General features: G+C 41.9%; 1 protein-coding gene across 1 annotated transcript; it reads right to left on the bottom strand.

Annotated features, from left to right (window-relative positions):
• Window positions 1-1,325: 1,325 nt before the first annotated feature.
• LOC115500757 (schlafen family member 5-like) lies at window positions 1,326-21,749 on the bottom strand. Its single transcript, XM_030295442.1, is given in 7 exon segments — window positions 1,326-2,405; window positions 2,806-3,105; window positions 3,107-3,524; window positions 7,650-7,775; window positions 9,022-10,060; window positions 21,217-21,416; window positions 21,631-21,749. Coding segments are annotated over 5 exon segments (2,664 nt in total). The 5' UTR covers window positions 10,034-10,060; window positions 21,217-21,416; window positions 21,631-21,749; the 3' UTR covers window positions 1,326-1,597.
• Window positions 21,750-27,155: the final 5,406 nt, after the last annotated feature.

Below are 27,155 nucleotides of genomic sequence, written 5' to 3'. Positions count from 1 at the left end.
TTATTCTGTATTGTTTCACAATCTGTGTCCTTAGCAAGATCCCTCTTTGTCTCTTTTGGCTGCTTCCTCACTTTGTCTTTCAAGGCTTGTTTCATTGAATTTAAAGACTTCCTAAATTCTTCTATAGCAATAGCCTTTGAGAAACTAGCTGAAATCCTCAAGATTCTGCAGAATAAAGATATTGTATATTTACTTTATAATTTCATTGGCTATTAGATTAAATTAAAAGCAAAATGGACCTTTTAAGTCCAGTACATTCATCTTCTTAAGGCCCTTTTATTTTAAAATTAAGAAATAAAATACAATGTGTCTCCCTGGGGAATTGTGTCTCCCTGGGGAATAGGTTCATGCAGTAACCTATTTTCTCCACGGGAATAATATTAAAGCAGAGCTAAGGACTCAAGATCCCAAATAACCAAAAGGCACACAAAATGTTTTCAAAGATAGTGATCAGCATTACTACCATCACTAACAGAATACAAATGGAAAGGCATAGGGATGCCTGGTTGGCTCAGCCGGTTAAGCAGTGGACCTCAGCTCAGGTCACAATCTCACAGTTCACTAGTTCAAGCCCTGCATTGGGCTCTGTGCTGGCAGTTCAGACCCTGGAGCCTACTTCAGATGCTGTGTGTCGCTCTCTCTCTCTCTGCCCCTAGCCTGTGCTCTCTCTCTCTCTCTCTCTCTCAAAAATAAATAAACATTAAAAAAAACTTAATGGAAAAGAATCATGTAATGTGGTTTCTAAAAAATTGCAGTTTGTACTTTCTGAACTTATATTTTGAAATATTCCACAACCATTCCTGGCCCATAAAAGGCCAGACACATGACCTCTCTGTGTCCTTCATACTCTCCCAGTACATGATATCAAGCATTTCTGCACCATTGCTGTATTGAAAATAGTGAAAATATTTTTTTAAAAGTCACAATATCTGAGTCTGCCTGGCACATATGGCTCAAAGATATTCCTGTGACTCCTTCCCTCATTGAGTGCTTCCTCAGCCACCATGAATAACCAGCTCTTCCCTCTATACCTGCCTACGTGTTCACACACACACACACACACACACACACACACACACACCATGTCTGCATCTCAGGGCCCTCTAATTACTATTCTGATGACCCTAATTACTATCTGAAATTTCTTTTTTTATATTTATTTATTTATTTTGAAAGAGAGGAGTGGGGGAGAGCGAACATGAGGTAGGGGCAGAGAGAGGGAGAGAGAGAATCCCAAGCAGGCTCTGTGCTGTCATCATGGAGCCTGACAGGAGGGCTCCATCTCACAAACCATGACAACATGACCTGAGCCAAAATCAACAGTTGGAGACTTAACTGACTGAGCCAACCAGGTGCCCCTATCTGAAATGTCTTGTACTTGTATTTGTTTACTTGTCTGTGATTTACCTCTGCCCTAAAGAAGAAATCTTGTCTGCCTAGTTTGATACCCTACCCCTGATCCCCAGCATCTAGGAGAGTACATGGCTCAGAGTGAGTGCTCATAAAATACTCGATAATTCAATGTTTAGATCAAATAGTTTCATGGTTAACTAGAGATGAGAGCTACCTAATTGTTTCTTAGCCTGGGATCTTCCTGTCAAATAGGAACCTTCAGAATATAGAGATGTTTCTTTGCCCTGGAAGCCAGACAGAGCAGAAGATTATGGAAAATATCTGGCTCAGCTGTTAGGTTGAACCCAAACACGATGTTTCTTTCCAGGCCTGAAAATCGACGGACACTGTCCAACACAATGTGATTGGCCATGATATCCGATGCATCTTGGATCTGTACTAAAAGATCAGATTCCCCATCGAGCTGAGATGTATTTCTTTTCCTCATTGCTCTTAGAAGCTTATCTTTATATATTTCCACTTCACTTGCTTTGCTGAAAAGCACAGCAATGTCCTTGGGTGAATAACCATTCCTAAAGAGAAAGTGGCATTTCTTTGCTACTTGGAACACCATATCTTCCATGTCCAAGTACTCCATAATCTCCACGTAGCCCGGAATACCCTGAGCCCATTCAGCTTTATGAACCATCTCCAGGGACGCAGGCGGGATGTTACATGGAGGATTTTCTCTGACCTCCTGCATTACTTCTTGTAGGTATTTGGCTATTGGATCTGCATTACGGATCACTCTGGTGAGCTCTTCTCTTGGATACTGGGCTGTGAGAGCAGGGAGGCCACTGCAGCTCAAGTGGGTAGTCTGAAAGTAGTCTAGAAAGATCCAGAGAATTCCTGGGCAATCCTTTTTTCTCTGAGTGATGGCTTTTGCCTTCTCATACCAGTCTCCATCCTCAGTGCGAAAATTCTGAGCTTCATCGATGATGATGTGCTTAATCTTTTGGAAGTCATTTTTCATGAAGGTTTTCCGGGTCACTGCCTGGCAGACATGTCTCTGGCTGAAAATGTAGAGAAACACAGTCAAGTTACCCCACTCAAACAAAGGAAGCCAATTATACTCTTAAACACATCTGGACCTAGTCATTACAATATGACTTTTCACATGCGAACTTAAAACCACACCAGCCAAAATTTTTTTTTTTAATTTTTTTTCAACATTTTTATTTATTTTTGGGACAGAGAGAGACAGAGCATGAACGGGGGAGGGGCAGGGAGAGAGGGAGACACAGAATCGGAAACAGGCTCCAGGCTCCAAGCCATCCGCCCAGAGCCTGACGCGGGGCTCGAACTCACGGACCGCGAGATCGTGACCTGGCCGAAGTCGGACGCTCAACCGACTGCGCCACCCAGGCGCCCCCAAAATTATTTTTAAAAAATCATTATAGTTAGGCTGCATACCTCACAAAATTCTTCAGAGGCTGATTTTCACAGATGTAAAGAATATCATCTGGTTGACAGTGAAACACATTCCTGATCTTCTCCGTTATCCTAAGAGCCAGGATGGTCTTCCCTGATCCAGGTAAGCCATGAACAAACAGTTCTCTAGTTATGCGAATGTTCTTTGAAAGCAACTCATACTGTTTATCTGTGAGGAGGCTGAAAACCTCAGAGCCCAGCTCTTCACTTAAGAAAGATCGGAATCCAAGCAAGACTATCACAAGGGACCGTAACAGAGCTTCCATGTGGGGTGGTCCTAAGGTTATAGGAGTTGGGGTAAATTTGCAAATCCAAATCATGAAGAGTCGTTGCTGTATTATCAGGATTCAGTAGGAAGATCAAGGGAGTGACACACAATTTCCCAGTGTAGCCACCTGTGTTCACCAGCGTCTGTTTTAAGACGCGGGCGACTTTCCTAGAGTAGCCCTTCCAGCTTGGGTCCCACTCGCTGAGGATAGTGTAGAGGCGTGGGGTGTTGTTCTGGGAAAGCAGAAGAGCATCGCAGATGACTCCCTGCTTCTCTTGCAGACCCACGTCCACAGCCCAGCTTCGAGAGAATATCAATATTCCTTGAGAGAAAGAGCGCATTTCCTTATTTATTAAGTTTTTGAGTCCTTTATGTGTTGAGAACAGCTCCTTGTAGATGCTTTCTGGTGTATACACCATTCTGTCTGGTAATACTAAACAGGAAAAGAATTGGAATAAATTCGGGAATCTGCAAACAAGCTAGAATCATCATTATCCGTAATAGATTCAATCCACATTTGGGCCCAACCACGTGTCAGCATAAGGATGCATTAGTGATAGGAAATAAAGCAATTCCCAGTCCAATGGAGATGATAAGTGACTGGCATAACAGAGACAAACAATAATTATACAAAGTGGTAAATGCAATGGGCAAGAAGTGCACAGAGCATTATGCAATCACCAAGGAGAGGGAGCCCTCAGGAAAAAAGAAAATGTGAAAGTCTTTCTGAAGAAGGAAACACCGGAGCTGCTTAAGGGATGGCTGTGAGTTAGCCCTCTGAAGGATGCGAGAATGGAGAGATAGGCAACAGGGGACCCATGAGTAAAGCACAAGACAAGAAACTCATGCAAGCACCTCCAAGAAGTTTGTGTTGTGATGTCTAAAGTGAAAGGCACAAAGGAGGAAATGAGGATGGAGAAAAAGGCCTTATGGTGCCATCTTAGCACCTGGCAACGCTGACTAGGGTTAACAATACTGTGTGATATATGTGAAAGTTGCTAAGAGAGAACGTAAATGTTCTCAACACACACACACACACACACACACACACGTATGGTAATTATGTGAAGTGATGGGTATGTTAGCTAACTTTATTGTGGTCATCATTGTGTAATATGTACAGGTTTGAAAAAAATCATTTTGGGGGCTCCCAGCTGGCTCAGGTGGTGGAGCATGCAACTCTTGATCTTGGGAGTGTGAGTTTGAGCCCCGTGTGGGGTGTAGAGATTACTTTAAAAAATGAAAGATTTTTTTAAAAATAGGGGAAAAAACCCATGCTGTACACCTTATATAGATGATGTTATATGCCAATTATGTCTCCATAAATCAGGAAGAAACACCTATCATCGGTTATAGACTATATGAGGTGTCCTACATGACATTTTGTGAAAGGCAAAATTATAGGGATGAAAAATAGATCAACGGCTGCTAAGGGTTAGGGATTGGAGAATTTTGACCACAAAGGGGCAGAATGAAGGGGCCTTTTTTGGGTGATGGAACTATTCTGTGTCTTTACTCTGGTGGTGGTTACATGAATCTATACCTTTAAAAACCTTTAGAATTCTTTAAGAAAAAAGCCCAGTTTATATATGTAAATTTTAAAAATTAATTTTTATAAGTATTTTTTTAAAGAGATTTAGGTGTTTTATGTATAAAAAGGGTTCTTGAAACTTTTGGCATCACAAGCCCAAATCGGAACTCTAACAAAATCTATGAACCTTCTCCCCAGGAAAAAAATAAACACAAAATTTAAATTTTAAATTCAGGGTAGATGGAAGACACAAGCATGAATCCAGATTTCTGTGATTGGCTGGATGGAGTATGGACTCTCCAATTCATAGACACAATGTGGAAGAAATGGCAGAAAAAGAATACTTCATACAGATTAATATTCAGAATATACAGAACAAGTAGAAGATTGTCAGCATGGAAGACTGATTTTGGAAATGTTCAGTTTAAGATACCTGTGGTACATCAAGTATCCAGGAAGTAATCTGGACACACCAGTACCATTGGTCTGGGCTCAGACAAATACTAAAGTTATTTTCTATACAATGGACTAAACTAAGGGCTCCTCCTCCTCCTATTTTAATTTAACATCATTTACAAATTATTGAGCAACGATTTCAACTAAGTAAAGGAATAACATATAAACATAGGAAAGGTTAGTTCAAAACTACCTTTGGTTTTACATTAATACGATTATTAAGTAAAATGTTTGGAAATGGTATAAAGTATATTTTAAAGCTAAGAGCTTTCCTAAATGCCAGCAATTCACAATCAGAAATTATTATCATATAAGGATCTCCTTCTAGTAATAAATTTAAACTTTTTAATTCTAGGGTAGTTAGAATATAGTATTACACTAGTTTCGGGTGTGCAATACAGTGATTTCGCAATTCTATACATTACTCAATGCTCATCATGATAAGTGACTCTTAACGCCCATCACCTATTCCACCCATCCCCCACCCCTCCCCTCTCATAGTCACCAGTTTGTTCTCTATAGTTAAGAGTCTGTTTTTTGGTTTGCCTCTTTTTTTTTTCTTTGTTTGCTTTCTTGCTTAAATTCCACATAGGAGTGAAGTCATATGGTATTTGTCTTTCTCTGGCTGACTTATCATTCTAGGAATAAAATTTGACATATATGCAACATACAGATAAAACCGAAACAATCAAGAGATGTAACCTATTTCACTGATTATAAGTGTACTTTAATATCTCTGAAATCAAGATACATCTTCTAATTTAATTGGCAATATTTTCTTTATTCGTGGTAAATAAAATAATAAAACAATATTGTTTCCTTGGGTTTGATGAAATATAGTAAAAGAAGACTTTAATAAATGGCCAAACATCCCATGTTCACCTATGAGGAAATTCACTGTTGTAAAAATGATAATTCTTCCCAAAGTCATTTATCAATTTCATGTGGTTGCCATCAAAATAATCTCCACGTGTCCTTTTCTTTAGGTGGAACAAAATGATTCCAAGCTTCTTCTAGAAGAGAAATGCCATGATAATACCATTTGGTGGATTCTGGTCTATGTTTTGAATTACGATTTGGCAACGTTCACCGAAGGGTACCAGCAATTGTTACTACTTGGAATTTATCTTTAAGGAACACCTCAAGGCATTTTTAGAAAAATGTATATTGTAGCATTGTTGAAAATAGAAAAAAATTAGGTGTCATATAAAATTCCACCAAAGAAAGGACTGGTTAAAGAAGTGGTAGCAGGGTAGTTTGCAAAGTTCTATTTTTTGACCTAGGTGGTGGTTACACAGGTTTTGCTGCATACTAATTATTCTTTTTTAAAGTTTAAATTTAGTTAAGTAATCTCTACACCCAACGTACTTTCTGTACGTAGAGTATATTTTACAATAAAAGCAGCTAAAATTAGTAACATCTATGTTTAGGAATACTACGAAACACTACACAATCAATAAAAGAATTGGGTAAATCTATGAGTAAAGTCATGACAAGACATACTTATGTCACTCAGATTCAGCCTTATGCTTGCATATATTTGTAGTACATTCATTTTCACTGCTGAATAGTATTCCACTAGGTGAATATACTACAATACGAATAGTAACCTAGAGCAGTCACGGGGATCTCTCCAATTTTAGACATCTCTTGATGCATATGTACACATGCTTCCCTAGAAACTAGAAAAAGTTACTGACTGGTATAATATCCAAATGACCAATTTAGTCTAAAGGGATTAACCCAATTTAATTCATAGCAGCAATGTACAAAAATTCTGATTAGGGGCGCTGGAGTGTCTCAATTGGTTGAGCATCCAACTCTTGATTTCTGCTTGGGTCATGATCCCAGGGTGGTGGGACTGAGCCCCGCATTGGGCTACGTGCTGAGCATGGAGCCTGCTTGGGATTCTCTCTCTCCCTTTGCTCTTCTCCTCCCTCACGTTCTTTCTGTATCTCGCTAAAAAAAAAAGATTCTGATTACCCAGAACGTCTCCAACATCTGTTATTTCAATTAAATAGTGTAGGATGGTATCTACTTGTGGTTTTGAAGTGCGTTTCAAACTCATCCCGATAGCTTGAACAGCCCTTCCTAAGTTTATTGGACATGTGTGTTTCCTTTTCGGAGAAATACATCTTTATAGCTACTGTGTATTTGTCTACGAGGTGGTTTGTGCTTTTAACAAGTTTTGCAAATTCTTTATATATTCTTGATACCAGTCCTTTGTCAACTGCATGGATTTCATAATCTTCTTCAAGTTTGTCATGGATTCTTTCACTCTCTTTAAGGTATCTTTTGAGTAACATAAGTTCTTAATTTTAGTGTGGTGAAATTTATCAATCTTCTTGTTTAAGGTTAATATTTTTAGGTCTAGTGTAGGAAATCCTGTCCTACCTCAATGATGCAAAATTATTTGTGTACATCTACTAAAGTTTCAAGGGTTTGTTTCTGACATTTAAGTCCTTAAACCTCCTGGAATTGATTTTTTTTCTATAATATAAATAGGAGTCCAGGGTTTTTTTCATATGAATGAACAACCAACATGTTCCAAAGCAACCAGACATGAATTACCTGGAAAGTAACGTTTTTGCTGTGCTTCCAGACATTCAAAATTCTTATGAGTGCACACAGTCCTGCTGCGGGGTGTAGTGGATGACAAACTCAATGCAAGGACCATCTCAGAAAATCTGGAAAGATCTTAGGAAGTAAGAAGTAACAGTTCAATATGCAAAAATGCAGACTCCAAATTATAGCTAAGCTGTGTTGTAGTCTTTCACTTTGTCTTAGAACCCAAAGCCTTGGCCCACAGATCCTTGTGTATACATTCTGAGTCAACTCAAGAAAGTTTATTGATATCTTGGGCAGGGTGAGGTACTACATGGAGCAATAGTTTTCATTTAATTGTATTCTATTGAAACTCATGTTTTATTTTTTAGAATGCTTACATTTAAAAAATACAATTAGAAAGTATATAAGGTTTGGGGTGCTGGGTGACTCAGCTGGTTAAGCATCCAACTCTTGATTTCGACTCAGGCCATGATCTCATGGTCATGAGATTGAGCCCCACATTAGGCTTCACACTGAGCATGGAGCCTGCTTGAGATTCTCTCTCTCCCTCTCTCTCTCTCTCTCTCTCCCCCCACCTCACCTCTCTCCCCCGTTCATGTGCTCTCTCTATCCCTCTCAAAATAAATAAATAAAAATTTTTTAAAAAGAAGGAATAAAGTTCAATGGATACATATTTCTGAGAAGACTCTGAAATGTTATTTTTGTGGACTTTTGAAGATGTTACCATTAATTTATTTTGTCTCATTTCATCTTGGACTTTCTTTTTCCAAGTGGGATGTACATCACCAATACTACTCTGGCTTATCATTCTTGGTGAGTAGCACATGTTCACTTTGAAAAGGAAAAGTAGGAAAGGAGAGAGCTAGCCACGGACTAGTTGTGTTTGGGTTCAGAATGGAAGAGGGGCGATGAGAAAGGGAGAATATTTATTCCAGGGACCAAGAACGGAAAGGCAGGGAAAAGTGATGGTTGGGTTAAAGATGACACATATGTGCACGTGAAAAAGAATATCCTGAATAATTAAAGGAGTTCATATTCAGAAAGGTAAAGAAGAGACTTCAAAATGAACACAAGAAAGGGAGTGAAAATAAAAATTACTAGGTCAGACAGCCCCCTGCACCAACCTCTAGTAGGTCTATTAGCCCAGGGCAACATCTTTTTGCTGAATGCAGGGTATTCAAGATAGGCAGAGGGAGTGAAGTGCAGTGACCTACCAACTGTATCTATCGGAAATCACAAATCAGGCATGTGCAATTAAGACAGTGCTTTTCTTTGCCTAGATCTTGAAATAATACCCTAGTTCCTCCCTCCTCACCTCTCCCCTTCTGTCTCCCCCAAATGAACATTATAATCATTGTGGATTCTGCTCCCTGACCTGGGTCGGCTTCCATCATCCAAGCTATCCATTGCTTCGTGTCCAGCTGTTTCACACAATTGTCCTTCACCTGCCAGGAACTGGGCATCTCAGAAAACACTGCACAGCAAAATTGTTCCACCTTGACTGCACAGACATATCCATGGAGGGTCCCCTGATTGTGTACTTCAAGGAATTTGACAGCATATTTTATCTCATGCTTCTGTGTACAGAAATGATGGACAGGGAGATTCCCAATACAGAAATCAATACAAGCCTTCAACATGTCAAAATCTATTTTCTCCTTTTCACATCCAATGACTTCATGGGTCTCATCATGCACACCAAAAAATATATACCCTCCTTCAGTGTTTGCAAATGCAGAAACACAACTGGGGAGACTCTCGTGAAAGCACTGTGACTCCTCTGTTGAGAACATTTTAAATTCAACGTGGAGGGAATTAGTAAAGTTGAGCTTTTCTAGGTACTGAAGCTGAGTTCTAGCGAATACAGCAGCAGCTGAGGCCCTTATGTTATACTCGTTTCGCACACCAACCTGAACTTTGTGTGGACTTAATGAACTGGAATCAGTATTCCTAAGAGTCTGAGTTTTCCCTTTGAGGAATGCCAATGCTTCCTTAGAATCCATGACATCAGTAGATGCTCTGTATCTATAGTACAAATTGGAGCACAAGGTAGCGATTCGTACACCAGAGGCATCTGCGTTCCAGGATCTCACAAAAATCAAAAAGAGTTCTCCCTGCTGCATCTCATCTAAATAGTCTTTAAAAATTGAAGGCATCGTCAGGCCTACTCCATGGATTTCATAATTGTAGTCTTTGTTCTCAATCTCAGCCTTGACCACTCCGCCACCAGAATTCAGCAGAGCACATATTGCTTTCAAGATGTTTTCCCTCTGTTTTTTCCGCAATTCAGGATTCATTTCTTTCCTTTGTGTATCCCCAAGGATGATCTTTCCTGCATTTAAGACACATTCGGCAAAGTTTGTTTCCAAATCAACCTTGAGACTCATCTTCTCAGCACAGGTCCTTTTCCTACCCTGAAATATAAGAAACAGGAAGACAGAACGATTAGAAGAGGACAAGCATAGGGGAGGTGGGAAAACTGACACTTTGAGGCCGCTCTTCTGAAGTTGGTCACTTCATTTATGCACACAGAGTTTGAAGCCACTTTCGTGCATGAAATAAGTGCAGAGGCCAAGGGGAGGAGCTAAGTCTACTGGAAGCCCACTGCCACTGAGAAATGATCAAGAGCCTATTTTGATGCTGTGATTTTAGTAACTGTTTGTGCCATAATCTCTGAGTGGCAAAGTCTCCCAGATCACCTGCAGAAAAGTAGAAATTGTGCAAAGATACATGAGGACGGGGGCTGCAATGCAACCAGAAAGTTTTCACTGTCAGTGGTGTCCCCGGGGTGTGCTGATGTGTATTGATTTTCTCGGTGCTCCTTCTCCTCTCACTGAGACTGGGCTATTCTTGGATTGTTGCTATGGAACAGATCTTTAAGCTTTCCCTCGTTCAAGAAGTTCTCATCTCATGAAAACTTACATATATATATGTAAGTTTTACATATATGTAAGTATATACATATACATATATAAGTATATACATATGTAAGTATATACATAGTGTAAGTATATACATGTATGTAAGTATATACATATACACACACATACATAATTTATTAGAAACGGACAAATTATTGACTGTTTGGATCAACCCAGCTGGCAGGTTGAGGTGGGCTTTTGGCATTTCCTAAACTTTAAGTGACAACAGGGAATCTCAGAAGAGGTAAAGCTGAGTGAAAGTGTGCACACACCATCTTGACAACCACACCTCATGATGGAAGGGCAGTGTGAGGGATGAACATTTCTGCAGCTGCTTATCTTTAACTCTTTGGTAGCAGTTGAGTAAAAAGAAGGAGTGACTAGACCAACTCACACATAATTACACAGGTCTCCATCAAGAGACAGTTCTTTGTGAACCAAGATGTCCTGCTATCTCCTCATCCAGCTTCCTTCCTTAAAAACAGGTTGCAGGAAACCAAAGACAGAACCCAAGAGAGAGAAGAAAACACAATCCATACTCTGAAAACTATAGAACACTAATGAAAGAATTTGAAGGGGACACAAAGAAATGGAAAAGTAACCCATGCTCATGGATTGGAAGAACAAACATTGTGAAAATGTCTATACTACCCAAAGTAATCTACACATTTAATGTAGTCCCTATCCAAATACCAACAGCATTTTTCATAGAGCTAGAACAAAAAGTCCTAAAATTTGTATGGAACCACAAAAGACCCCAAATAGCCAAAGCAATCCTGAAAAAGAAAATTAAAGCTGGAGGTATCACAATTCTGGATTTCAAGCTGTACTGCAAAGCTATAGTCATCAAGACAGTATGGTACTGGCACAAAAACAGACACATAGATTAATGGAACAGAATAGAAAACCCAGAAATGAACCCACAACTATATGGTCAACTCACCTTCGAGAAAGCAGGAAAGAATATCCAATGGAAAAAAAAGACAATCTCTTCAACAAATGGTGCTGGGAAAATTGGATGGCAGAATGCAGTAGAATGAAACTTCTTACACCATAAACAAAAATAAATTAAAAATGGATGAAAGTCCTAAATGTGAAACAGGAAAACATAAAAATTCTAGAGGAGAACACAGGCAGCAACGTCTTTGACCACAACTGTAGCATCTTCTTACAGACACATTGCTGGAGATAAGGGCAACAAAACCAAACATGAACTATCAGGATTTCACCAAGATAAAAAGCTTCTGCACAGCGAAGGAAACAATCAACAACTAAAAGGCAAGCCCTACCAAATGGGATAAGAAATTTACAAATGACATACCTGATAAACGGTTTAGTATCAAAATCTGTAAAGAACTTATCAAACCCAACCCCCAAAATACAAACAACCCCAGTAAGAAATGGGCAGAAGACATGAATAGACCTTTTTCCAAAGAAGACACACAGATGGCTAACAGACACATGAAAAGATGCTCAGCATCACTCATCATCAGGGAAACATCATCAGGGAAATACAAATCAAAACCATGATGAGATAGCAACTCACTCCTGTCAGAATGACTAAAATTAACAAGATTCAACAGGTGTTGGTGAGGATGTGGAGAAAGGGGAACCCTCTTGCACTGTTGGTAGCAATGCAAACTAGTGCAGCCACACTGGAGAACAGTAGGGAGTTTCCTCAAGAAACTAAATATAGAACTACCCTATGATCCAGCAATTGCACTATTAGGTATTTACCCAAAGGATACAAAAATACAGATTTGAAGGGCTACATGCACCCCAATGTTTGTAGCAATATGATCACAATAGCCAAACTACGGAGAGAGCCCAAATGTCCATCAGCTGATGAACGGATTAAGAAGATATATATATAGGGGCGCCTGGGTGGCTCAGTCGGTTGTGTCCAACTTCAGCTCAGGTCATGATCTCATGGTCCATGAGTTCAAGGCCCCATGTCAGGCTCTGTGCTGTTAGTTCAGAGCCTGGAGCTTGCTTCAGATTCTGTCTCCCTCTCTCTCTTCCCCTCCCCCACTCACTCTCTGTCTCTATCAAAAAAATGAATAACAGTAAAAAAAATTTAAATACATATGTATATGTATACATATATGTAATGGAATATTACTCAGCCATCAAAAGAATGAACTCCTGCCATTTGCAATGTCGTAGATGGAGCTAGAATGTATTACGCTAAGTGAAATAAGTCAATCACTGAAAGACAAATACCTATGATTTCCCTCAGATGTGGAATTTAAGGAAAAAACAGAAGAACATATGGGAAGGAAGGGGAAGAGAAGAGAGAGGAAACAAACCACAAGAGACCCTTAACTGTAGAGAACAAACTGAGGGTTGATGGACGCAGATGAGTAGGAGATGGGCTAGATGTTGGATGGAGATTAAGCAGGGCACCTGGTGATGAGTACTGCATGTTGTATGTAAGTGATGAATTCTACCCCTGAAACCAATATTGCACTGTATGCTGACTAACTAAAATTTAAATTAAAAAAAAAGAAGCCAACACAATCCTCTGGATGGGACCCAGAACGACAGTTGTTGGGGCAGGCCTAGAGGATCACTATCCAAAATGGGAACAAGATGCCTTCAGGCTTCAGTGGATGGACACTATACAACCAATGGGATGCTTCATGTGTTAGTCAGCTGAAGAGGTAGAGAGTTTGGGGCTGAATTAGTAATAGGGACTTGGGAAAACATGTAAATACAAATATAAGACAAGAACTCTAGAACAAATGAAAAATAGTATCAAAAACCATACCCGTAACTGATTACATGGCATAGTTATAAACAAAATGACAGTCATAATATTATCAACTCTGAATATTGTTCTGACCGGAAATGATGACGTAATCATACTGGCAGGATGTAGGGAGAAAAGGGATTGTGAAATGTGGAGGAGGGAGGTCATTATCTCCAGAAACAGACAGCATTTAAGGTGGTGGGGGGGGAGGTGTATAAACATAAGCATGTTGTTTAGAAATATATAAGTAATCCTGAACAAAAAAGCCAAAGAGGCAAGAGGATGCCTAGAGAGCAGAAAAAGGGGGCAGAGTAGAGGATAAGAGGCCACTGATTTTCTTATTATGTCTTATGAAACTATGACTCTCAAAACTACACACATGAGACTCCACTCCCAGACAGAATAGAGTACCAGGGACTAGATCACTCTCCTCTCTAAATAAGAAAAACATTTTAAAAGAAAAAATGTCTGAAAATTTTCCAAATTTGGTGTACTTGTAAAAAATTAAGATCAAGATCCACAATATTCAACAAGCTCCAAGCACTAAAAATACAAAGAAAACAATACCAAAGTGCATCTTCATTTAATTGACCAAAACCAATGATTACAAGAAAAATCTTAAAAGCAACCAGAGGAAAAAGATACATTACACACACAGAAGGACAAAGGATGACATTAGATTTTTTGTTGTTGTTGTTTGTTTTGTTCTTTTTCAGAAACAAAACAAGATAATGGATAAACGTCTTTAAACCAGTGAAAGAAAAACAAACTATGAACCTAGAGTTCTATACCCAGTGAAAATGTTTTCAAAAATTAGTTAACAACAAAAAGACAAACAATCCAATTTTTTAAATGGACAAAGGACTTGAATAGATGTTTCTCCAAAGAAGATTTACAAATTGCCAATAAGCATATGAAAAGATGCTCAACACCATTAGTCATTAGGCACACACAAACCCAAACCACATGAGATACCACTTCACACCTATCAGGATGGTGATGATGATGATGATGATAATGATGATGATGATGATGATAGAAGGAAAATAACAAGATTGGTGAGGAGGTAGAGAAACAGGAATCACATAACACTGCTGCTGGAATGTAAAAAGGAAGCAGTCATTGTGAAAAGCAGTTTGAAGAGTCTTCAAAAAGTTAAATGTAGAGGCACCTGCGTGCTCAGTTGGTTTGAATGTCCAACTCTGATTTCAGCTCAGGTCATGATCCCAGGGTCAGGGGATCGAGGTTAAGATTCTCTACATATCTATCTATCTATCTATCTATCTATCTATCTATCTATCTATCTATCTATCTTTCCTTCCTTCCTTCCTTCCTTCCTTCCTTCCTTCCTTCCTTCCATCTATCTATCTATCATCTATCTATCTCACTCTGCCCCTCCCCCATTCACCCTCTCTCTCTAAAACAACAAAAACAACAAAAGTTAAACATAGAATTAGCATCCGATCCAGCAAATCCTTTAGGCTCAAATAAGTCATAAATGTTCATACCAGAACTATTCACAAAGGCCAAAAGGTGGAAACAACTCAAATGGCCATCAGCACATGAATGGATAAACAAAATGTGCTACAAACCATACAATAGAACAGTATTCAGCCATAAAAAGGAGTTAAGTACTGACACATGCTTCAACATGGGAGAACCTTGAAAACATTATCCTAAGTGAAAGAAGCAAGACACAAAAGGTCACTCTATATTTATATCCCCCCCAGAATTCATATGTTGAAACCCTAATCCCCATGGGGATGGTCTTAGCTGCTGTGAACTCTGTGGAGGTAATTAGGCCATGAGGGTGGAAACCTAATGATGAGTCTAGTGCCATGATAAGAAGAAGTACAAGAGAGCTTGCTTCCTCTCTCTCTGCTCTCTCCACCATGGCAGTTATCTGCAAACCAGGAATTTTCCTCACCAGACCAGATCAGCCGATACCTTGATCTTGGACTTCCTAGCCTCCAGAATTGTGATGAATACATATTCACTGTTTAAGCCACCCAGTCTGTGGTATTTTTGTCATAGCAGCCTGAACTAAGACAGTCACATATTGTAAAATTTAATTTATGAGAAATACACAGAATGGGTAAAGTCATTGAAACAGAAAGAGGGTTGATTGCCAAGTGCTAGAGGAAGAGGGGGCTGGTGCATAGTCGTTCAATGAGGTTTTATCTTGGTGTGATGAAAATATTTTGAAGGTCAACGGAGGTGGCAGTTGTACAATACTGTGAATGTCCTAAATGCTGCTGATTTGTTCACTTTAAAATGATTAATTCTAGGGCACCTGGGGGCCTAGTCGGTTAAGCATCTGACTTCAGCTCAGGTCATGATCTCGCAGTTTGTGAGTTCAAGCCCCACATCGGGCTCTGTGCTAGAGCTCAGAGCCCAGACCCTGCTTTGGATTCTGGGTCCCCCTCTCACTTCTGCCCCTCCTCCACTCATGCTCTGTCTCTCAAAAATAAATAAACATTAAAATTTTAAGAAAATATAAAATAAATGATTAATTTTTATTATGAGTTTCATTTCATTTTAAAAAATTAATCGAAAAAGAAGGTGATATAAAACTTTCTCAAACTGATAAAAGCTGAAAGAATTTATTTGTAGTAGAACTCCAATGTAAGAAATGCAAAACCGGGGCGCCTGGGTGGCGCAGTCGGTTAAGCGTCCGACTTCAGCCAGGTCACGATCTCGCAGTCCGTGAGTTCGAGCCCCGCCTCAGGCTCTGGGCTGATGGCTCGGAGCCTGAACCTGTTTCCGATTCTGTGTCCTCCCTCTCTCTGCCCTCCCCGTTCATGCTCTGTCTCTCTCTGTCCCAAAAATAAATAAAACGTTGGAAAAAATAAATAAATAAATAAAAATAAAAAATAAATAAATAAAAAAAAGAAATGCAAAAGCCAGCCTTCAGGCAGCAGGTAATGATACTAGTTGGAAAATGAATATACACGAAGCAAGAAAGAACACTGGAAATACATAAGATATTTTAAACTTAAATCTCTCTAAAAGAAGAATAAATGGAAATACTAACATTAAATGATTTCAAGCCTTATAACACAGTTATAGTAAACAAGACAGTGTGGAACCAGTATAAAGACAAACAGATTCAGGGAAGAAAGGGTCTGGAAATAGACCCACATATATATGGACAACAAAGATGCCGAGTGGAGAAAGTGTAATTACTTTTTCAACAAAGAGGACTGGAACAGTTTGGATATCCACATACAACAGAAATGAACCTCAATTCATATTTGGTGCCGTTTACAAAAATTTATTTAAAATGTGTCACAGGTCTAAATGTAAAACGTGAAACTGTGGAAATAAATGAAGACTGCCCAAATGGGAATAATGAGAGGCTATTTATTCAGAGTGCACTGTGACAAGGGAGTCAGCCACTTGCGATGGCAGAGACTCAGAGGCAGGCAGGGGACTGGGGAAGCTTTATAGTGAGAGAGGAGGGGGGAGGCACTCGCCCGGGTAAGCCCTGATTTGAAGTTGTTTTTCTAGGGAAGCTGGAAGTGAGCTTACTAGAAATGGCACATCTTATGTGACTGGTTTGGAAGCCTGTTTAGCTTTCTTTGGTTCCTTCTGAGTTAGAAGTGGGGCCACACACCAGGGAATCTGGGAGTTGTTAACCAATCCTGAGCACTTTTGCTGCATGGGCTGTGGTTTAGCTTCTGGAGGTTGTTGCTCCAGTATTGTGGGTCAAGAGTTCTGTGTTCATATATGGTCTGGCCAGTGTCCATTTGTATGTTCAGTCTCTTGACCTCAAAACCTCTGGAGGACAACATCGGAGAAAATATTTTTACCTTGGGCTTGGCAGACATTTTTTTAGAGATGTCACTAAATGTACAGTACATAAAAGAAAAAATGAATATGTTGGACTTCAAGAACACCTTTTTGCAAGACACCTGTTAAGAGAATGAAAATACAAGCCCCTGACCAGAAGAAAATATTTCCAAATGATATATCTGATCACTTGTATCTAGATTAGATACAGAATTCTTGAAAGGCAATAATAAGAAAACAACCCGATTTAAAAATGGAGAATGGATGCAACAACGTGGATGGGAGTGGAGGGTATTATGCTAAGTGAAGTAAGTCAGTCAGAGAAAGACAGTTATCATATGTTTTCACTCATATGTGGAACTTGAGAAACTTAACAGAAGGCCATGGGGGAACGGAAGGGGGAAAATAATTTCAAACAGAGGGAAGCAAACCCAATACAGAGAACAAATGGAGGATTAATGGGGGTGGCGGGGGAGAGGAGAAAATGGATGATGGGCATTGAGATAGGCACTTGTTAGGATGAGCACTGGGTTTTGTATATAAGTAACAAATTACGGGAATCTACCCCTGAAACCAAGAGCACACTGTATATACTGTATGTTAGCTAACTTGAAAATAAATTATATTAAAAAAATTTTTAAAGTACAATGGGGTGCCTGGGTAGCTCAGTTGGTTAAGCATCCAATTCTTGGTCTCAGGTCAGGTCACGATCTCACCATTTGTAAGTTTGAGCCCTGTATCGGGCTTGCAGCTCTCAGAGCAGAGCCTGCTTGGGATTCTCTCTACCCCTCCCTCGCTCTCTCTCTCAAAAAGAAATAAACATTTAAAAACATTTTTTTAGGGGCACCTGAGTGGCTCAGTCGGTTGGGCATCCAACTTGGGCTCAGGTCATGATCTCGCAGTCCAATAGTTCAAGCCCCGTGTCAGGCTCTGCATTGACAGCTCAGAGCTTGGAGCTTGCTTCACATTCTGTTTCCCTCGCTCTCTGCCCCTCCCTGACTCGCACTCTGTCTCTCTCTCTCTCAAAAATAAAATAAAAACGTTAAAAAAATTTTTTTAATTTTTTTGATGGATAAAAGATTTGAACAGATATTTCACCAAAGAAGATATATGAAGAGCAAATAAGTACATGAAATATTGTTCAACATCATCAGTTATTAGGAAATGGCAAATAAAACTCCACTGAGATAGCACTACTCACTTATCAGAATAGCTAAAATGACTAACCATACAAGGTGTTGGCAAGCATATGGAGAAAAGGGAACTCTCGCACACTCCTGGCGGGAACATAAACACAACCATTTTAGAAAAGACTTTGATAGTTTCACACACTTACCATATGACTCAGCCATTTCACACCTAAGTATTTACCCATGAAAAATGAAAACATATTTCCATACAAAGACCTGTGCTGAATGTTCATAACAGTGGGGGAGGGGCAGAGAGAGGGGGCGAGAGGGAGAGAGGAGGAGGGAGAGAGAGAGAGAGAGAGAATCCCAAGCACGTTCCATGCTGTCACCCAGAGCCCGACACGGGGCTAGAACTCACCAACTGTGAGATCATGACCTGAGCTGAAATCAAGAGTCAGATGTTTAACTGACTGAACCACCCAGGTGCCCCAGCTTGTACACTTTAAATATGTGCAGTTGAGGGGCACCAGACGGCTTAATTAGTAGAACATGTTTTTGTTCTTGGGGTCTGAGTTCATGCCCCACATTGGGTGTAGAGCTTTACTTAAAAATATATATGTGTAGTTTATTTCGTGTCAACAACACCCCAATAAAGCTATTAAAAATTACATATCTGAGGGGCACCTGGGTGGCTCAGTCAGTTATATATCCAACTCTTGATTTCAGCTCAGATCAAGATCTCTCAGTTAGTGAGATCAGTTAGTGCCCTGTCAGCGCAGAGCCTGCTTGGGATTCTCTCTCTCTCTCTCTCTCTCTCTCTGCTCCTCCCCATGCTCTCTCTCTTCTCTCCAATAAGTAAATAAACTTAAAAAAATTACATGTATGAATGATGGTGAAAACAAAGTAAAACATATTTTGTTATAATATACTTAGCTCAAAAACCAGTAGAAATTGATGTGCCTGTTATTACTAATATTTTTTCATAGAAACTAAACCTTTGATAGGACTAGGGTATTGAAGCCCCAAATCGTGCATACTCCAAAAGGACACCTTGGCATGCCCCATATTCATTCGCTAGTAACCACCACCCCACCCTGTTCTTTCCCTTGCAAATTGTGAATTTACACTTTTCAGGCCTGCCAACTCCCTTCTCAGTGGAAATCTAGTGTTTGGCATGGAAAACAGCAGGGACTCCTAATTGCCAGTGAAAATTACCTCAGCAAAATAAGAGAAAATTCTGTCCCTTCCATTACGGGTGCATAAAAGCAGGAAGTATTCCATTTCATAAAATTCCCCTTGATTTTTTTTTTTCCCCTAGCAAAGGAATCCTCTTAAGACACCTGGTCTTCAGAGACTGTTGCTCTGGCCTGTGATCATGTGCATTAGCCTTGAGGGATACTATAACTATGAATGGTTGTAAACTTAACGTCCTGTTGCTATGACAATAATACTGCAAATGATTACTGTTTTCTTTCTTTCTTTCTTTCTTTCTTTCTTTCTTTCTTTCTTTTCTTTTTCTTTTTTTAAGTTTAGTTTTATTTTATTTTAGAGAGAGAAAGCACACGGGGGAGAGGGGCAGAGAGAGAATTTCAATCAGGTTCCAGGCTCAGCACTGAGCCAGCTGCAGGGCTGGATTCCACAACCCTGGGATCATGACCTGAGCCGAAATCAAGGGTTGTTGGCTTAACCAACTGAACCACCCAGGTGCCCCATTTCTGTTTTCTGGTAGGCATAAACACCTGTGCATTTCGTATTCCGACCAGGAGGCTATCATCACATTTCACTCTTCTTTGATTCGCAAAAGGTACTAAAACTTGTGATTGTCCATTTTCTTTTTTTTAATTTTTTAAAATGTTTATTTATTTTTGAGAGGGAGAGAGACAGAGCGTGACCAGAGAGAGGGAGACACAGAATCTGAAGCAGGCTCCAGGCTCTGAGCTGTCAGCACAGAGCCCGATGCAGGGCTCGAACCCACCAACCATGAGATCATGACCTGGGCCAAAATCGGATGCTCAACCGACTGAGCCACCCAGGTGTCCCCTTCTTTTTTCTTCCAATTTTTTAAAGTGATTTTTCATCTTCTTCTTTAAACAAAAGAAGAGTCTTGTGACACTTTCAAGAACACTTCTGACACAGGACGTTATCACGCTTAGCGGCTCATCTGGCCATAGGAGCTCTCACCTCTGCTCCCTGCAGACTGAAGAGGAACCAGTTTCTCTTTTCAAGGCAGCCATAGCCTCGCCAACATTAGCCAGAACCGCCATCTCCTTGTAGAGGCTTCGCTCTGAGACCTGCCATCAGTGGGCGGGGGGGCACCGTTAGGCATCCCCCTCTCTTAGGCACTCTACTGCAAGGAGTCCCTTCTGCGTCCTATGACAGTCATGTGCAAACGGGGAATGGAGTCATTCACCGCAGCTTAGCCTCTCTGGACAGAATCCACGGGAGTTCTTTTAGCCACTTGTTGGGGGATACAGGGCTTTGTGGACTGCCCTGGGAGTCCTCCTACCCTGCCCCACGCCGTTACTGTTTGAAGACTGACCTTGCAAGCCAGGGGCTTACAGGCATCCTGGGAACGCAGCTTCTTGTAATACAATGAACACTGACCCTATCTTGTCCCCGGGCCACAACCTCGCTGGCTTCACTTTCAGGAGCCCCGGTAACTGATGTGGTTCTTACCTCTAAAGTTCTTCGTGCTCCTGAACAGTGGGAAATTTTATCAAGCTCAGCGTGGTAAGACCTAGGCTGTGACGCTGCGCGCCTCCCGCTCCTCCCCTGTTCGCTCGGCGTTCCCAGCCTCCCGGCTCCCCGATCTCTCACTGTGCGCCTGTCGTTGGAAGTTGCTACCGACTGCAGGGCAAAAGCTCCCGAGCGGGAAAGGAGCGCAGGGGAGCTCGGGAGACGGGCGCAGACCTGGGGAGGGAAAGAAGCCCAGCTCTTGCAGGATTTGTGCAAAGGAGCGCGGGAGACGGCCTTACCCGCCAAGGTTTCTCCTCTGCAGAGCGCCTCCCTCCGGCAGAATGCGACGGAACCTCCCAAGTCCGCAACCAGGATTTTGACTGCAAGGCGCCCGCTTTACACCAGGGGAACTTAGGCGATACCTCACGGGGAGGGGCCCCGCGCGGGAGAGAGTGGGACAAACCAACAGTCCCAATTCTGTGTACCTGGGAACCCAGTTCTGCAAGGACAACAACCTTGGTTACTTTTGGTGGGTACACGTGGGGTTTGGGGGCAGGGAGAGGGGGATCTTTTTTGTTGCTTCTCTGTATTCTGATTAATTTTTTGAAGCTGGCAGGTCCCCCCCCCCCCCCGCCGCCAACAGGGACGGAGTTCCGGGAACAACCTCGCTCCCTCCAGTCCTCCCCCACCCCGCTCCAGCCCTTCCCCCCTACCTCTCAGGCTCTGGCGGCGCGCTCCGCAGGTGTTTCCTCGAAAGGCCTGCAGCCCCAGGATTCCAGCTCGACTAGCCCCGACCAGCCTCGAGCTCTGTCCTAGGGTTCTGAGGAGGTGGTTTAGCGGGAAACAGAAAATTAAGCTTCCGCTTTCTCGCTTCCCCCGCCCCGTCCCCGCCCCCGCCCCCGCCCTAAGGCGAGAAGTTGCATTCGGCCTCCTTTTGCTGGTGTTTTAATTTGTAAAGGGGTGATGACCGGGCCCCGAGACTGGCCGCGGGTGTCGCCGTTTGGGGGGACCCCGGAGGGCTCCGGCGATGGCATTTTGGTGAAAGAAAACAGAAATTGTCCTTTGGATTCGTCTGCTCCTGCAGACTTCACACCCAGGTCTTACGCGACACCGTCAGTTTTCAGGGCGTTCATCCTAATTTTATTACGAACGTGTTCTGGGCGCTCTCACGAAGGGTCTGGCTCAGTGCCGCGCTCCCGGGGGGAACGGGACCCGGCCGCGCGCACCGCCCTTCGGGGCATCCAAGGAACGGCGCAGCCGGGGGAAGGGGACGAGGAGTCAGCTGCCTGGGAACTGATCCGAGCCCGCGCCCCCAGGGGCATAAGTAGCATTTGGGGGCCCCTGGAGCATTCAGTTCCGTCTTGACTCCCAACTGCCCCTCTCCTGAGTGACCTCCTTCTGTCTTCCTCGGGCCTCTTAAATTTCTGGTGAACAGATGTTTGTTTCCCCATCTCCTCACTTCCAACTCCCGAGTCCAGCCCAAAGGACCGCTGGAGTCCTTCCAGCAAACACTCTCCTACCTTCTCCCCGGGAGCTCCAGGTCTCAGTGGATGTGGGGCTAAGGAAACTGAGGCCAACTATGGTGCCTGGGGCAGGCAGGGTCTGGGCTGTGGCAGTCTGGCCCCTTGGGCGCTCGCTGTCGCGCTCACTTCTCAAGACCGGTGCAGGGATGAGCTCCAACCAGACCCTTGGGCACGGGGAGAGTCCGCAGCTTTGAGCTAATGGGCTGGAAAAATGTCAATGTAGGACTACAGGTTTCTGATAAGTCTGCCTCATTGCCCAAGCGCGTTCAAATCCGTGCAGCGGAGGCGCCTGGCTGGCTCAGTGGGAGGAGCGTGAGACTCTTGATCTTAGGGTCATGGGATTGAGTCCCACATTGGGACTTTATAATTTATAATTGTAGATTATTAAACTAAGTAAATAAACCGAAAACAAACAAACAAACAAATCCATGCTCAGAAAGGATGTGGTCACTCCTGGCAGGAGACTCTGTAGAACCTGGGGCAGGCCAGGGAGACAAGGATGCTGACCAGTTACCAGAAAACCAAAGCGAAGAGAACAGTCTAGAGGACACCACCTGTAGTCATCTCTGGGGTTCTGCTTTTTGATTTTTAAACGTATTGTCAAATATCTAAGGTGTATGGAAAGTACGAAAATAATAATACATTGAACACTCATGTATTCACCACCCAGCTAAATGATAAAACATCAGCAATAATTTTGTGTACCTCTCGCTCATTCCCTCATCCCACCTGTCCCCTACTCACCTGATACCCAAGATGATTTTCTAGATTTGAAGTTACTACACTCATACAATTCTCTGTACTTTTATTACATGTGCACATGTCACTCATACATGAAATTGTTTCACACAGCGAGCACGTGCAGATAGTAGCATATTGTATATATTCTGCAGAACTTGCTTCCAACTCCTTAACATTTCATTTTAAAGATGTATCCACGTATCTAGATCATTCATTTCACTGCTGTATAACTGGATCCTTCCTTTCCACCTTTCCATCCATCCCCTTTGGTCTCCACGTTATCCAGATCTCCTCAACTTTTCCTGCAAAAGACCTCAGCTTCCGCCCACTTTGGGGTCATAATTGCCACAGCACGGCATCTTCCTTTCTACTGCCCCCTCCCCGTCCTACACTCTGGAAGCTTCTGGAAGTTCTGGGAAAAGGGAGTCGTGGGGCGCCTGGGTGGCGCAGTCGGTTAAGCGTCCGACTTCAGCTCAGGTCACGATCTCGCGGTCCGTGAGTTCGAGCCCCGCGTCGGGCTCTGGGCTGATGGCTCAGAGCCTGGAGCCTGCTTCCGAGTCTGTGTCTCCCTCTCTCTCTGCCCCTCCCCCGTTCATGCTCTGTCTCTCTCTGTCCCAAAAATAAATAAACGTTGAAAAAAAAAAATTAAAAAAAAAAAAAAAAAAAAAAAAAAAAAAAAAGGGAGTCGTGCTTTGATGAAATGTTGCCCCTCTAGCAAGCTTGCATGTTTGCTTGTTTGTTTTTGGGTAGGAGGTGGGCGAGGGCAGAATGTGATTTATTCTTAGTATTTACTGAAGATTAAAAGTAAAACTCGGGTTTGCTCGAGCAAGCAATGCCAAGGTCACACACACACACACACACACACACACACACACACACTAGGTTAAGGCAAACTTTATATATTTTTTTCCTTCAACGAGCTAAGCAGGGAGCAACCTAATGAGAAGGGACATAGCATCTTAGAAGGGATTGAAGAGACGTATCACCTTAGAAGGTTCAGGCAGTCTCTCATGGAAAGAGAAATACTGCATTAAAGTCAGAGTATCACTGTCATGTGTTGGCGACATCTGCCAGCACATAAGGTTGGTCCATATAAACCCAATTCAGCCTTCTCCATGAGAGACCCAGGGAGATTGATGCTGGGGTCCATGCTCAGTGACACTGTGGCTGGTCAGACTTTTACTAGGGGGACTGACAGTCATAGCAGCCATGAGTTTTAGCACAGAGCCTCATCAGTGTTTCCACAGTCTTTCTTTCAAACCCAAGCAACTTGTTTATAATATTCACTCTTCGGGCAAAGATACATTGCCACCTTCTTCCTTTTTACTTTTTTGCAATAAACAACAAATTTTTCAAGATACATTTTATATAAACATGCTTAAGACTTTTTAAGAACGGTGTTTGCCATTTGACAAAGTGGGGTGGAAACCTCACTGAAACAAGTGTACTTGGAGGAGAGATGAGGCATCCTTTACAAGTGTTTATACAAATCACACACAGCAGAGAAGACTGTGGGGGGGTGGATCTCAGTTCTGTGGGTTCTCACCACTGACCCTGAGTTCCAAGACCATCCTGATGTTCCTGTCCCAGTGGGTGATTATGCTTTCCCCAAAGGTGCCCAGTCGGTATGAGTCCAATGCTCCATTTGCTCTTGGAAGTGTAGGAAAGTGGCTCAGAATGTTCTCTCTGTCCCCTCCCTCAGGTCTTTAGCTCACTGAGAATGAGTATGGTGGGCAGGATAACAGCCTCCCAAAGATGTCCGCACCCTAATCCCCAGGACCTTAGAGATTATGCTCCATGACAGGGGGAATGAAGATTGTAGAGACAATTAAGGTTGCTAACCAACTGACCTTAAAATAAAGAGAATCTCCTGGATTATCTGGGAGGGCTCACTGTAATCACAAGGGGCCTTACAGGTGGAAGGAGACAGAAGAATCCATGTCAGAGTGATGCAAGGTGACAAAGACTTGACCAGCCACTGCTGGTTTTGAAGATGGAAGGGGGTTGAGAGCCAGGGAACACTGGAGGCCTCTAGGAGCTGGCAAAGCCGGAAAATGGATTCTCCCCTAGACCTCCAAAGAGAACTGCCATCCTCCTGACACCTTGATTTTGGCCCAGGGAGACCCAACCTGCTCACCAATCTGAATGTTATGATGAGACATTATGTACATTGGCAGATATGCAGCACCACTTATGAGGTATTCTAGCGATTCACCTCTTCCTCCCAGCACACACACATAACCGAGCCTAAATGGTCAATCTTCCGGGTCTGAGACAAAACATAGGCACGCGGGAAGAAATTCAATGGCACCACAAAGAGGCAATCACCTGAACTGTTAATGTGAGAAGTTCAATGGGAGAAGTGAACTGGATTTTTTTTTTTTTTAACAGATCACAGGGGAGGAAAGAGGGGGCTTAATGGTGTTGATTATGAGAGACTTAAGTCACCTGTCAACTAAACGCATCGTGTGGACCTTGTTTGGATCCTGACTTCAACAACAACAAAACGTAAAAAACCAACCAAACAAACAAAAACCTGTGACGATCAGGGAACTCTGACCGTGGCTGACTGGGTATTAGATTATAATAAGAAATTATTAGCAATTTGGTTAAATGTGATAATGGCATGGTGCTCATACCTTTTTAAAGGTCCTTATCTGATAGAGATATATGCTGAAATGTTTATAAGTAAAATAATATGCTGTCTAGGATTTGCTTTAAGATCATCTAGAAAATGAAACTGAGTGGAAATAAGATGATTGGAAAAAAGGGTAATTGTTGAAGCTGAGTGATGGGTGCAAGGGTGTTCACTGTATTATTATCTCTACTTTTGTGTTCATCTCAATATTTCCACAATTCCTTCTACCTTCCACAAAACTACAAAAACACATTTTTAGAAGAGATAGTAATATGCCCCAGTTAATTTTGTGTTTTTTATATTTACTTTAATTAATTTTTTTGAGAGAAAGACGCACGTGTGTGAGCGGGGGAGGGGCAAAGTCAGACGGAGAAAGAGAGAACTACAGGCAGGTTCCATGCTTAGCGCAGAGCCTAACAGGGGGCTCAATCCCATGACCCCAGGATCACGACCCCACGGAAATCAAGAGTCGGATGCTTAACCGACTGAGCTACCCAGGCGCCCCTACCCCAGTTAATTTTGAAACACACACACACACACACACACACACGCGTGCACGCACACACACACCATCCAGTTCTGAATAAAAACATTTTGTAGCCATATTCTGCAGTACTTGCTTCCAAGTTCTTGCTTGTATGTTTCCATGAAGGTGCAGAGATGCTTCACATCAGGACTATACCAATTTTATTACTTTTTTTACTGGGGAAAAAACATTGGTTACTATTGTCTCAGAGAGTTATGACCAGACTTCCAGGGGGCTTAGTATTAAAGTATAAACTTGATCACTTTTGGCATTGTATGAGCTCATCCTCATGTTAAAACTTTAAAAACAGTTGAGCTGGAATTAGATTCAGCTCCAATGAAAAGTTTGTAAATAAGTTTTTTTTTATATTAAATATAATTTGTTGTCAAATTGTTTCCATACAACATCCAGTGCTCATCCCTGTAGGTAAGTCTTAATGGTCTGTTACAGTTGAGATTTTAGTAGAAAATTGGAATGTCATTAATCAACATGAACCATGTATATTAGTTTCCTTTTTTAAAAAAATGTTTATTTATTTATTTTGAGAGAGAGCGAGCATGAACAGTGTAGGGGCAGAGGGAAGGCAGAGAGAGAATCCCAAACAGTACACGGGGCTTGATCTCGCAAACCATGAGATCATGGCCTAAGCTACAATCAAGAGTCAGAGGCTTAACAGACCGAGCCATCCAGGCGTCCCAATATATATTGGTTTCCTGTTTGAGGCCTTGAGTTATGTATTGTCTGTATTCTCTTAAATCTACTTTGTAACTAACCATCACAGTTGTTTTGCCCTAGAATGGCTAGGTAGCA

This window comes from Lynx canadensis, chromosome E1 (assembly GCF_007474595.2).
Source record: "Lynx canadensis isolate LIC74 chromosome E1, mLynCan4.pri.v2, whole genome shotgun sequence".
NCBI lineage: Eukaryota > Metazoa > Chordata > Mammalia > Carnivora > Felidae > Lynx > Lynx canadensis.
This window is presented reverse-complemented; position numbering and strand designations above follow the sequence as displayed.